Here is a 13,294-nt window from a genome sequence, read left to right on the forward strand (position 1 = left end):
GCATGTTTGATCCTTCCCCCTAGTACCTATTTTAATTGTTGTTCTATCCCCTTTAGTCATTACTTTACCCACCACACTTCTTGATCGAATTAGATTAACATTAGGAGATAAATAGCGGTGCTTAATCGTTTCCCTGTGTTCGACCCTTAACTTGCCTCTATACTCTTTTAGTTGCATGTTTAGGACTACAAATATCATTTGATAGAGGTGTCTTAGTGACGACCTAAAATACCGCCTGTCAAATTGGCGCCGTTGCCGGGGAGACGGTTTCCATTGTACGTTTATCCCTTCGTTGAGACTAGTTCACTTGTTTAATTTTCCTACTACTCCTTGCTTGTCAGTGCTCACTTTCTACTTAGCTTTGTATATGCGCAGGAGGCAACGAAGTTCTAGTCCTTTGGCGCCCATAGACCCAGAGCTGGAGCGCACCCTTGCTCAATTGAGGAGGGAAATTAGGGATAGTGTGGAAAACCCTTTCCAAGAGGAAGTTAGTAGCTCTCCTACTCCTTCACCCTCTTCTAGTGAGGATCGTGAATCATTTGCAGGTTTAACTCCCAACCCATTTGCCCAATACCATAATCAACAAAGCATGGGTGATCAAAGGTCACTAAAGCAACTTGGAGCACCCGAACCTTATGCCTCACAAAGTGGGATCTTAGCCCCCACCACTCAAGCGAACAATTTCGAGATAAAGCCTAATTTCATTTCAATGATAGAGAAGAGGCAATTTACCGGTGGGAAATTTGAGAATCCCCATGAGCATCTCAAAGAATTTCTCAAGTATTGTGACACTATCAAGATCAACGGGGTGTCCCAAGAGTACATAAGATTGAAGATGTTTCCGTTCTCACTCATGGGAGCGGCGGAACATTGGTTGAACAAGGATGTTCCTCCCGGTTCCTTCACGACTTGGAATGAGGTAACTACGGCGTTCCTAGGAAGGTTTTACAATCACAAGAAAACCGCCGAGGCTCGCTCAAAGATTCAAAGTTTCCGCCAAAGAGGTGGAGAGTCTCTTTGTGAGGCATGGGAGAGATTCAAAGAATTACAAAGGCAATGCCCACACCATGGGATTCCTAATTGGCAAGTTCTCCAAACATTCTACGGAGGACTCTCCCCTCAAAGTAAGACTAGCCTTGATGCCGGAGCCGGAGGCCCAATCATGAACAAAAGGGAAGATGAAGTGGAGAGTATCATAGAAGAAGTTGTGCGCAATTATGAGGATTGGTACGAAGGTGAGAGGGAAGCCACTTCTAGCAAAGGAACGGTACATTCCGTCGAGCAAACCAATGCCATCACAAATCTTTCCAACCAAATGGCAAAGATGGCGAAACAAATGGAGGAGTTCATGAAATCAAGTTCCCAAAATGCTTCCTCCCCTTCTCCCAAGGGAGGCCATGGTATGAATCCTTCTACTTCTTCTCCCTCTAATTACAATGCCATGCCTCCTGGTTGTATGTTTTGTGATATATGTGGAGGCTATGATCATAATTCTCAACAATGTATGTCCATAAGTGAAGGTCCCCCTCCCCATGAAAATGATGATAATGTTGAAGATGTTAATGCCATGAATTTTGTGCCCCGTGAGGGAAATAATGGAATGCGACCAAATTGGAATCAAAACCCAAACCGTAGTTGGAATCAAAACCAAGGTTGGAATCAAAGTCAATGGAATCAAAGTGGTAGTGGTTATGATAACCAAGGCCAAGGTAGGGGAAACTCTTCCAATTACAATGGAAGAAGTTACTCAAACCAAAGACCCAATTGGAATCAAAACCAACAACACTATTCCAACAACCAACAACGTTTTAATTCCAATCAGGGTTCCGGGGGTAATAGACCTCAAAATGCTTCTACTTTCTCACAAAATAGTAGACCCCCCGGTTTTGACCAAGTAAGGCCCCATTCTCAAATTCCCCCTACTCAACCCCTCCAAATAGAAGCCCCTCCTGATCCTATGATGGCTATGCTTCAAAATTTCATTAAAAATCAAGAAAACCATAATAAGAGTCAAGAGGAAGAAAAGAAACAAATCAAGGCACACATGAAAATGCTTGAGACCCAAATCTCTCAAATTGCCCAACCAAGTTCTTCATCCTCCCCTTCTTCATCTTCTTCTTTACCTAGTCAAGGTGTCAACCCCAAGTCTATGTATGCCATTACTACTAGAATGGGAAGATCCTTGAGAGTGAACTAAATGTTGAGAAGAGTCCCGATGTGAGGATAGGACTTGAGGTTGAGGATGAATCATCAAGAGAGAATGAGATTCTAGAGGGAAGTGCCGGAAAGAATGAGAGGGGTGAGAAAGAGAAAGAGAAGGAACTCGAAAAGGAGAGCACCAAAGATCAAACATCTTTACCCCTTAATCTCCAACCTAGGAATGAGAGGTTGCCTTTTCCCCAAAGATTTGCTAGGTCTAGGCTTGATGTCCAATTTGGAAAATTTTTAGATGTAGTAAAGAGCTTGCATGTTTCTATACCCTTTGTGGATGCTATGAAAGAGATGCCACACTACTCTAAATTCCTAAAAGACCTCCTGAATGGAAGGAGAGAAGTTGAAACCGTTAGCTTAACCGCAAATTGTAGTGCTATTCTCTCCAGTAAGCTACCAACTAAATTGCAAGATCCCGGTAGTTTTTCCATCCCTTGTTCTATCAATGAAGTTCATTTGGGGAAAGCTTTGTGTGACCTAGGTGCTAGTGTGAGTTTAATGCCTTTCTCGGTCTACCAAAAGCTTAATGTGGGAAACCTTTCACCTACAAACATCACCCTCCAATTAGCAGATAGGTCCACAAAATTGCCTATAGGGAAAGTAGAGGACATACCCCTTAGAGTCGGTAAGTTCACTTTTCCGGTGGACTTTTATGTTCTTGAAATGGATGAAGATGAAAGAATTCCTATAATCTTGGGTAGGCCATTCCTAGCTACCTCTAAAGCAATTATTGATGTCAAAGAAGGCAAGATGACCTTGAAGGTTGACAATGATTCTATCGAATTTGATTTGAATAAGGTGATGAGACAACCTTCCTCTGACAATGAATGTTTTAGAATAGATACAATTGAAAACTTGATGAATGAGTTTAGATACCCTTATATGCATGCTTCTAATGATCTACTTGAGAATGTTTTGTTGAATGAGAATGAGGTAGGTGATCAAAAGGAGATGCAATTATATGAGGAAATGCTTGATAAGAAAGAAGAGACAACCCCCGACCAAGAGATGCCCCAACCGTATGAAGTCTTCCAAGTAGAAGAGGAGGAAATCTCCAATGGTAAGGTAGCTCCGAAGGTAGAATTGAAACCTCTACCTTCGGGCTTGAGGTATGTCTTTTTGGATGTTAATGATACTTTTCCGGTCATTATCAATGCTAACCTCACGGAAGAGCAAACCTCCTCATTGCTTAATGTTTTGAAAATGCATAGGAAGGCTTTGGGTTATACTCTTGATGATCTCAAAGGTATAAGCCCCTCCCTATGCATGCATAAGATCGATTTAGAGGAGGGTGCTAAGCCGTGTAGGCAACGGCAAAGGAAACTTAATCCTTCCATGCAAGAGGTTGTGAGAAAGGAAGTTTCCAAGCTACTTGAAGCAGGGATCATCTATCCAATCGCTCATAGTGATTGGGTATCCCCGGTTCAAGTAGTGCCGAAAAAGGGAGGTATGACGGTAATGATCAATGATAAGCAACAATTGGTCCCAACTCGGCTTGTTACGGGTTGGCGCATGTGTATTGATTACCGCCAATTAAATGCCAACACTTCCAAAGACCATTTTCCATTACCGTTCATCGATCAAATGCTTGAGAGGCTTACAAAGCATGCTTTTTATTGCTTTCTTGATGGTTATTCGGGATTCTTCCAAATCCCAATTGACCCAAAAGATCAAGAAAAGACCACTTTCACTTGTCCCTACGGAACTTTTGCTTACCGTAGGATGCCTTTTGGTCTTTGTAATGCCCCGGCCACCTTCCAAAGATGCATGATGTCAATTTTTAGTGAAATGATCGAGGAAGAAATGGAAGTTTTTATGGATGATTTTTCCGTTGGTGGAGGCACGTATGAGCAGTGCCTAATGAATTTATCTCGTTGTTTAGAAAGGTGTGAGAGTGCCAACTTGGTGCTCAATTGGGAGAAATGCCACTTCATGGTGGAAAACGACATTGTTCTTGGCCATAAAATCTCCCAAGCGGGCATCGAAGTCGATGGTGCGAAGGTTGATGTGATCGAGAAGCTTCCTCCTCCCACAAATGTGAGAGAAGTGAGGTCCTTCCTTGGTCATGCCGGCTTTTACCGCCGCTTCATCAAAGATTTCTCTTTGATTGCTAAGCCTCTCACATCTCTCTTGCAACAGGATAAAGAATTTGTATTTGATGAAGCTTGTCATGAGTCATTTTGCAGGTTGAAAAAGGCCCTTTGCACCGCCCCCGTAGTCCGAGGACCGGATTGGTCTCTACCATTCGAGCTAATGTGCGATGCAAGCGACGGGGCCATTGGATCAGTTCTGGGACAAAGAAAGGATGGGAAACTTCACGTTATATACTATTTGTCCAAGACTCTCAATGATGCCCAACGAAATTATACAACTACCGAAAAAGAGTTTTTGGCGGTTATCCACTCATTTGAGAAGTTTAGAACCTACCTCATTGGTTCTAGGACAATAGTGTATACCGATCACTCGGCTCTCAAATATTTGATAAGTAAGAAGGAGGCCAAACCGAGGTTGTTGAGATGGGTGTTGGTCCTTCAAGATTTTGATTACGAAATGAGAGATAAGAAGGGAGCCGAGAACGTGGTGGCGGACCACCTCTCTAGGTTAGGAGCTGCAAGAATACATGAAGACGATTTGCCAATTGAAGATGCCCTAATGGATGATGTCTTATATGCTCTTGAGGCAAAATCGGAGCCTTGGTATGCGGATATTGTGAACTACTTGGCTTGTAGTGCCATACCTCCGGATTTCACTCCTCAACAACATAGAAAGCTCAAGCATGAAGCAAAGAAGTATATATGGGATGACCCCATGTTGTTGAAGAGAGGGGTGGATGGACTCTTGAGAAGATGTGTTCCTAATGTAGAATTCCAAGATGTGCTCTCAATGTGCCACTCATCCCCTTGTGGTGGTCATATGAGTGCTCAAAAGACCGCTTCCAAGGTTTTGCAATGTATGCTCTTTTGGCCGTCTCTATTCAAAGATGCTTGGCAATTTGTTAAGACTTGTGATAGGTGCCAAAGGACAGGGAACATATCACGGCGCGATGAGATGCCCCAAAATCCTATTCTTGAACTTGAAATCTTTGATGTTTGGGCAATTAACTTCATGGGCCCTTTCATCTCATCCCAAGGAAACCGGCACATTCTAGTTGCCGTTGATTATGTCTCCAAATGGGCGGAAGCCGTGGCATCTCCCACCAACGACTCAAGGGTGGTCATCAATTTGTTCAAGAAAGTCATCTTCCCAAGATTCGGTGTTCCTAAGGCTATCATAAGTGATGGAGGCTCACACTTCAAGCACCATGCATTCAACAAGCTTCTTTCAAAGTACGGTGTATCTCACAAGCGAGGCCTTGCTTACCACCCCCAAACAAGTGGTCAAGCGGAGGTCACAAATAGGGAGTTAAAAGTCATCTTAGAGAAGACTGTTGCTAGAACAAGGAAGGATTGGTCCAGTAAGCTCATTGATTCATTGTGGGCATATAGGACCGCCTTCAAGACTCCTATAGGGACTACCCCCTATAAGCTTGTTTATGGGAAGCATTGCCATTTACCCGTAGAGATGGAGCACCGAACGCATTGGGCAATCAAGCAAATCAACTTTGATCTCCACAGTGCGGGTGAGCAAAGGCTTCTAGAGCTTCATGAGTTGGAAGAGCTGAGAATGAATGCATATGACAGTGCAAGCCTCTACAAAGCAAGAACCAAGGCATGGCACGATGCTCGAATTTCCAAGAAGGAATTTGTGGAAGGACAAAAGGTCCTGCTCTACAATTCAAGACTCAAGCTCTTCCCCGGGAAATTGAGATCTAGATGGAGCGGTCCATTTCAAGTGTCCAAAACCTTTCCTTATGGCTCGGTTGAGATTTTCAATGACAAGTACCCTCCATTCAAAGTGAATGGGCAGCGTCTCAAGCCATACTATGAGGGTCAGCTAATTGAGAAGCCAGAAAATTTATCTCTCATTGATGTTTCCAAATCACCATGATTCCGTGTGAAGTACGTCAAGCTAGTGACGTTAAAGAAGCGCTTACGGGAGGCAACCCGGTTTCTAACCTCTTTGATTTTATTTTCTTTCAAATCGCTTGAACTAATCCACCTAACGCTCTTCCCAATCAATTCTGATGCAGGCGTGATTGCGTGTGTCCACGAGGAAAGAAAGGCAAGAGCAAAGCAGAAAAATTAAAAAAGAGAGGAATTTTTAAATTTGTGCTCGGATGAATTCTAAAGAAACAGAACCTCAGCGCGATTTGAACGCGGCTGTAGCGCGATCCGCGGCAGCATTAAAGCGCGGGCGCACCTGGTTTCGTCGCGGGCGCGCAATTTTTATGAATGAAAATTTCTCCAATTCCAGGGAGTTGGAGCGATTTTATCGCGGCTGAAGCGCGATCCGCAACAGCAGTAAGGCGCGGGCGCGCCTGGTTTCATGCGGCGCGCCGTTTTTGTGAATGTAAATTCTCCAATTCCAGGGAGTTGGAGCGATTTTATCGCGGCTGAAGCGCGATCCGCAACAGCAGTAAGGCGCGGGCGCGCCTGGTTTCATCGCGGGCGCGCCGTTTTTGTGAATGTAAATTCTCCAATTCCAGGGAGTTGGAGCGATTTTTATCGCGGCTGAAAGCGCGGCCCGCGATGAGCAGTAAGGTGCGGGCGCGCCTGGTTTCTTCGCGGGCGCGCCTGGTATACGCTTGAAAATTACTTCCATTCCAGGAGGCAGGAGCGATTTGGCCGCGATTGCAGAGCGGCTCGCGTTTTAAAGAAGGCGCGGGCGCGTCTATTATTAGCGCGGGCGCGCTGTAGTTTTACTGATTTCCAGGAAGTTGGAGCGATTTAGGCGCGATATAGGAGCGGCTCGCGTTTTCTATAAGGAGCGGGCGCGCCTTAATCGGGAGCGGGCGCGCCTTTCTGGATATCAGAAAAAAAAAAAAAATACGGTGGCTTCTTATATTCCCGCAATTTCCAAATCCTCACAAACATAAACCAAACCCTCTTTGCCTTTCTCTCTCTTCGCGGCCGCTCCTCACCACCATAGCCAAGATCATCTTCTTCCACCTTCATAAATCAATCATTCTCAAAATATAAACCACATCAATCATCCTCAAGCTTCAATCAATCATCCTCTCCGTTTGTTCATCTTCAAAGGTAGCAATTGGGCATCAAGGGCACAACCGCAACGAACCCCCCCCCCCCCCTTCCTACTCAAATCCTTCACCAAATCGACACCAAAACAGCAATCTTCCGCATAAAGGTAAAGGTATTCGATCTCCTTAGTTAATTATTCTCTTGGATTAATTTTAAGTAAGGATTTTGATTATCTTAGGTTATTAGCGAAATTTGGTTGATTATTGTTGAAATTATTGCTGGATTCTGTTGAACTTGTTGTTGTTGATTAGTATCTTAGGCTATATTCGTTGCGTGGTTGGATTATTATTGCTTGTGAACAGGTACATTGTAGTTTTGTGGAGGTTAAGGGTGGAAATAGCCGGAGTTGGCTTTGAAAAGGAGTGAAAAAAAAAAAAAAAAAAAAAAAAGAGGTGGGCAGTCATGAGTCTAAGAATTGGGAAGAAGAGAAAAACTGCAAAGTCGGGACAATCGTCCCAAAACCAAGAGTCAGACCAACCCAATGCCTTACCCACCCTAAAATTTTTACACAAAAGCCACTCCTCCATACACTCGGAAATGCAAAAACGTAAGTTGCGACCTTCTAGACACTACCATCGTGGAGACATGATAAAACTCGGTATTAATGATGATTTGTGGATTCTTTTTGACAACCTTCGATTAGGGTCATTCATAAACTCCTCATTCATGACCTACAAAGAACCCACATTAGAGTTTTTCTCGTCTTTTCAAGTGGATAGTCTAGAAAATGACGACTTTCGAATTTCTTTCCAACTCTTCAACAACCCCCACACCATGTCATTGGCAGAGTTCAACCGAGCCCTCGACCTTCACCCCGATGCCGACATTCACTACCCTCTATATGAGAGCTTTGGGGAGTATAGTGAGTACGCTTGGTGGCGTTCCATTTCAGGCAAAAATGAGTTTTACACCCGGACTTCCATAGCCAGTGAGATTTGGCAACCTGCCCTTAGGATCCTACACCGTTTATTAGGGTATTCTATCATTCCTAAGCAGGACCTAGGGAAGCTGACTAAGGAAGAGGTCCTTTGCCTATGGATAGCCACAAAGGCAGAGCATGCTCGGAGGTTGAATTTGGGTTTCCTCTTCATGCAAACCTCCCAAGCCATAGCAAAGGGGAAAAAGCCAGGGGAGATACACTGCGGGGCGATGGTCACTAGACTGGCCACCAAATTAGGTTACACTGACCTTCTACCTCTATGCACGGCCGTAGGTAGTAGTGGGGATATTTACCTTGATTTGGACCAGCTTCGCCGTTCTGATTTTATTACCCCCACGGCGAACCCCAATGCTTTTAGGTGGCTAGTTAGAGGAGCCCACCATTGTTTCCTCCCCAAGCCTCACTTCACTTCTCTCACGCGTCAGTCCCCTAATGTGTGGAGAGTTTTGAGAGATAGCGGGCGAGTGCCCGATGTCGATGGGGACGATGAGGTTTGAATGGGTAATGAGGAGGAGGTTCAGGAGGAGGAGCAGCAGCATTGCAGGCAATTTATGAGTCACAGCAAGGCCACCATCTGCAGCAGCAGGCCCTCTATGACTCCGCTGTGGATAGAGGAGAGATTGCCCCCCCCGTGAACTACCCCAATTGGCCGCCTCAGCACGGCCCTGTTCCTTCTTGGGGGGGGGGACAATCTCCCCACTTACCCCTACTGGCAAGGTCCTTCCGAGCCTAGTAGGGAGCTCCGCAGCTTCCCAGAGGACGGGCAGTACGATTATCGTGTGCCCGGCGGGTGTGACTTTAGAGGGGACCCTGCGTACCCCTATGCACATCCTGATCACCCCGCCCCTCTGTACTCTCAATCCGAGAACACTCCCTCTGATCCTTTGCCTAGTTGGCAAGAGGATCTTTACAGAGGTCACTACGGTTGGCCGCCGGGCTTTGACAGTGGTTGGGGCCTTTTCGGCCCCCCTAGTGGCTTCACTTATGACGAGCCGCCACGTCGGTCTGGCTCACCTAGTGAGCCCGGCTCTAGTGGCCAGTAGGCTGCGTCCTTGAGTATATCTCTCTCCCTTGTTTTTGTACGCTTATTTTGATGAGTTGGAGATATACTCTTGGTAGGGAGTGACTTGGTTGGGATTCTTACTTGCTCGCCTGCCGGTCTTTCATTGTTTCCCTGTACCTTCATGCTGCTGATTCTACTGAGTTACATGACTGTTTTCGTTGGTTGACTTTGCCCCTGTTCACTAATACTGTTGATGAGTTTTTGATATGGTTTTGATGATGATGCTGCTTTGGGGACGCTTCTCTCGGTTTGATGGATACCGCTGAGTCCGCCCCCCGTTTTCCCTGTCGATAATGATGATTACTGGTATTCGCCAACATGGCGATTCACCAGTGCTGGTATGTATTTATGGCTTGATGATTTTTGAGGTAATGTTGATTTTGGTGAAGATCTAGAAATTTTGTCAAGGGTAGATTAGTTTATAGCGAAAAAAAAAAAAAAAAAAAAAAAAATATTAATTTGACTTGCGTTCTTGAATGTCTTTATTCCTAAGGATTAACAGTTTCCGCGTTCTTGGATTGCCATTGGTTGACTCTAAGATATGTCTATGCTAAGGTAGTTGCTAGAACTCGTAAGGCCCACCGAACCCAAATTCACTTGTTTGTGGTAAGATGGTGTTGCCCTCTTTGGGGGATTTGAAGCCCTAAAGGTAGTTTTGTAACCCATGTCAGATTTTATTGTTCAAGCCTCCACCACTTATTATATGAGCGGCATAGGATCCTTACCAAGGCATGCTTCGATCGAGAACTTGTTGTCTAGCTACCCGAGATCGCGACCGAACTATATCTAAGGACGATAAAAGCATTTTCTTCGGTGACTATTTTGCTTTTCTAGGTTTATCTTTCCTTTTGTTGCTTCTTGATAAATTATATTTTTTTTTTTTTTTCTTTTTACGTTTGCCCCTTGCTAGCCATGATTGAGCCTGCACCTCTTTGTTCATAAACACATTCAAACCCCATGACCTTTTGTTTCACTTTTCGCCCAATGACTTGTGAAGTTTGAGACATGATAGTTTGTAATGATTTAAAATCGGAAAGTTGCAAGGTGATGGTTTGGAATTTGAAATAACAAGCAAGGACAATGGAAGTTCCCCATAAAAAAAAAAAAAAAAAAAAAAAAAAAAAAAAAAAAAAATTGTTTATAGTTTGAGCATTGAGGGCACTGCTCATTTCAAGCTTGGGGGAGAGGTTCTACGCATTTTGTATATACTTTTGTGAGTTTGTGCTGAATAAGCTTGGGGGAAGATGTATTTTGTTTGGAAATTGGTGATATTCTACTTTGTTATGAGAATTGGCGACATCTTCTGCTTCACAATTAGGATTTACCACCAAATTTTCATATATACTTATTTTATTTTATTTTATTTATTTATTTATTTCTTTCCTCACCCTTACCTCCTAGCCTGCATTACAACCCTAAGTCCTTTTAACTTGGATTGGTTGAGTCACTAGTCGGTGGAGGGAGCTAGATTTCAAGCATATGGAGAGAGCATGACTTGGTAAGATGTCGGGTCACCCTTGTTTCATTTGTTCCGGGTCCTTCGTGGAGTCATGAGATACTACCTTGAAGGGTGGATTTGAATCCAGATGAGGGAACGCGGTAAGAATGTATGGAATGCGGGTGGAGTGGAGCATATTAGAGTTCTCTATGCTTAGAATAACTTATCTTTCAATCAACCATTGGCATCCAAAAAATGTGTTTACTCTTAGTACCTAGAAAAGATTGTCATCCATCTATGCTTGTTTGTAGTTAATTTTCTTCTTTATTTGCTCCTTTGTTTTGGTTTGTCTTGAGCATGTCGCCAAGAGTTGTGGGTTAAACTCTTTGGAAACCCCCACGAGAGCATACTCGTCCTCATTGGCGACTTTGAGGTTTAAATGGCTTGTTGTTTATGTTAAAAACAACCGTGATTCCTACGAAAGTGAGTTAGTGTAAATTCCTTCCCCCTCTTTTTATTTTATTTTATTTTATTTTACTTTATTTTATTTTTATTTATATTGCTTGTGTTTGGATAATCGTTTCTCAATCTTCTTTGCCTTTAGCTTTGCTCGAGGACGAGCAAAGGTCTAGCTTGGGGGAATTTGATGAGTGACATTTATGTCGCTCTTAGGATAGTCTTTTCTAGTAGTTTTAGTAATAATTCAGTTCATTTTAGTATGTTTTTGCTATGATCCTCCTATTTCGAGTATTCTACCTTTGTGGCGCGTAATGTGTATTCATGTGGTTTAGGTAGTCTATACTCCCCTCCCCTTTCGTTGTATCACGCCTTGCCTTCCTGTTCCATGATTGCAGGTGTATGCTGTTGATTCAGAGATGGAAGGGATAAGGGCAAAACAGGAAGAAATCCAAACCAGACGAATGGCGCGGGCGCGCAACCAAAGGAGCGGGCGCGCATCTATAGAGCGCGGGCGCGCTGATGAGCGGGATCAACCATTAAATACCCTCTTTGGAGCGGGCGCGCATTTCTAGGAGCGGCCGCGCCATCATTTAACGCGCGGGCGCGCCACTGTTGGGCGCGGGCGCGCCTCTCTGCTGCTGATTCAAATCCCGATTTCAGCCCAAGTTAAAAGAAAGAAAAAAGCAAAAAACGGCTAAGGGGGGGGAGGAAAAGGATTAAAAAAAAAAAACTAGCATAGAAACCCAAGGAGAGAGCTCAAAAATATCAATTTCTAGGTCTTTGTTTTTAGAAAAATTTTGTATTGAACAATCATATAGCTTTTAGTGTAATTCTCATTGTCTATCAACATTAGTTTTACTTTTAGTTTTTGAAGAAGTAATTTTGCAACATTGATGTATGGTCAAGCTTGGAGATTGAAGATTGAATGATGTGTGGCTCTTTATTTGGATTTCAATGAAGGTTTTGGTATATTTCTCTATTGTCTCTTGCTTTTATGATTAAAGCTTCTACTCTTGTTAATTTAGTTGATAAAAAACTTTGTCTTTCTTCCATTTCATTGGTTATAATGTTGCTTAGCATGATTGTAGTTGTAGTTATGACTAGTGAGTAGTTTCTTGTTGCTAGGGGTTTGGTGAAGATATACTTTGAGTTTGATGTATGTTAGGCTAGGTTAATTTGGAATATTTGTGATTAAATCTTCCTTGTTGCTTATACTTATTAGTCACTCCATGTTTATGGCCATATGCATGTTGTGGTTGAATGACGTGAACTAAATCGTGACGATAGTGCGATTTAGGAATAGTCATTAGGTGATTGATTATTGCATGACCTTAGCTGTATGCCTTACGACGATAGTGTGAGCGTATGTTAGCTAGGAAGGCTCTTAATCCCGATAGGTGATTAGAGAGTATTCTTGATATTGCCTTGTATGAGTCGCTTGGGTTACATGTAAACCTATTTTCCGATGCCTAACTTCGTTTGAAATCAAAGCATGTTTTGATCCTTCCCCCTAGTACCTATTTTAATTGTTGTTCTATCCCCTTTAGTCATTACTTTTACCCACCACACTTTCTTGATCGAATTAGATTAACATTAGGAGATAAATAGCGGTGCTTAATCGTTTCCCTGTGTTCGACCCTTAACTTGCCTCTATACTCTTTTAGTTGCATGTTTAGGACTACAAATATCATTTGATAGAGGTGTCTTAGTGACGACCTAAAATATCATTTGAATCAAATGAAAGTAAAATACATTTTACAAAGCTAATTGGATCAAATGAAAGTCAAACACATTCAAACAAAGCTATTTAAATCAAATGGAAGTCAAATACATTCTACAAAGCTGATTGAATTAAATGAAAGTCAATCACATTCCTACAAAGCTATTTGAATCAAATGAAAGTCAAATACGTTCTACAAAGCTAATTCTATCAAATGAAAGTCAAACACATTCAAACAAAGTTATTTAAATCAACTGGAAGTGAAATGCATTCTACAAAGCTAATTGAATCAAATGAAAGTTTAACACATTCAAACAACGCTATT

The 13,294-nt window shown here is 43.0% G+C and overlaps 1 protein-coding gene across 1 annotated transcript; it reads left to right on the top strand.

Moving 5' to 3' along the window:
- Positions 1–367: 367 nt before the first annotated feature.
- Positions 368–6,198, top strand: LOC110716562. The gene is made up of 5 exons (XM_021895189.1): positions 368–1,576; positions 2,170–2,299; positions 2,450–3,715; positions 4,094–5,665; positions 5,771–6,198. Exons 1-5 carry the CDS (start codon positions 368–370, stop codon positions 6,196–6,198), a joined length of 4,605 nt encoding a protein of 1,534 aa, XP_021750881.1.
- The last annotated feature ends 7,096 nt before the right edge of the window (positions 6,199–13,294 follow it).

Source organism: Chenopodium quinoa, unplaced genomic scaffold (genome assembly GCF_001683475.1).
Source record: "Chenopodium quinoa cultivar QQ74 unplaced genomic scaffold, ASM168347v1, whole genome shotgun sequence".
Taxonomy (NCBI): Eukaryota; Viridiplantae; Streptophyta; class Magnoliopsida; order Caryophyllales; family Amaranthaceae; genus Chenopodium; species Chenopodium quinoa.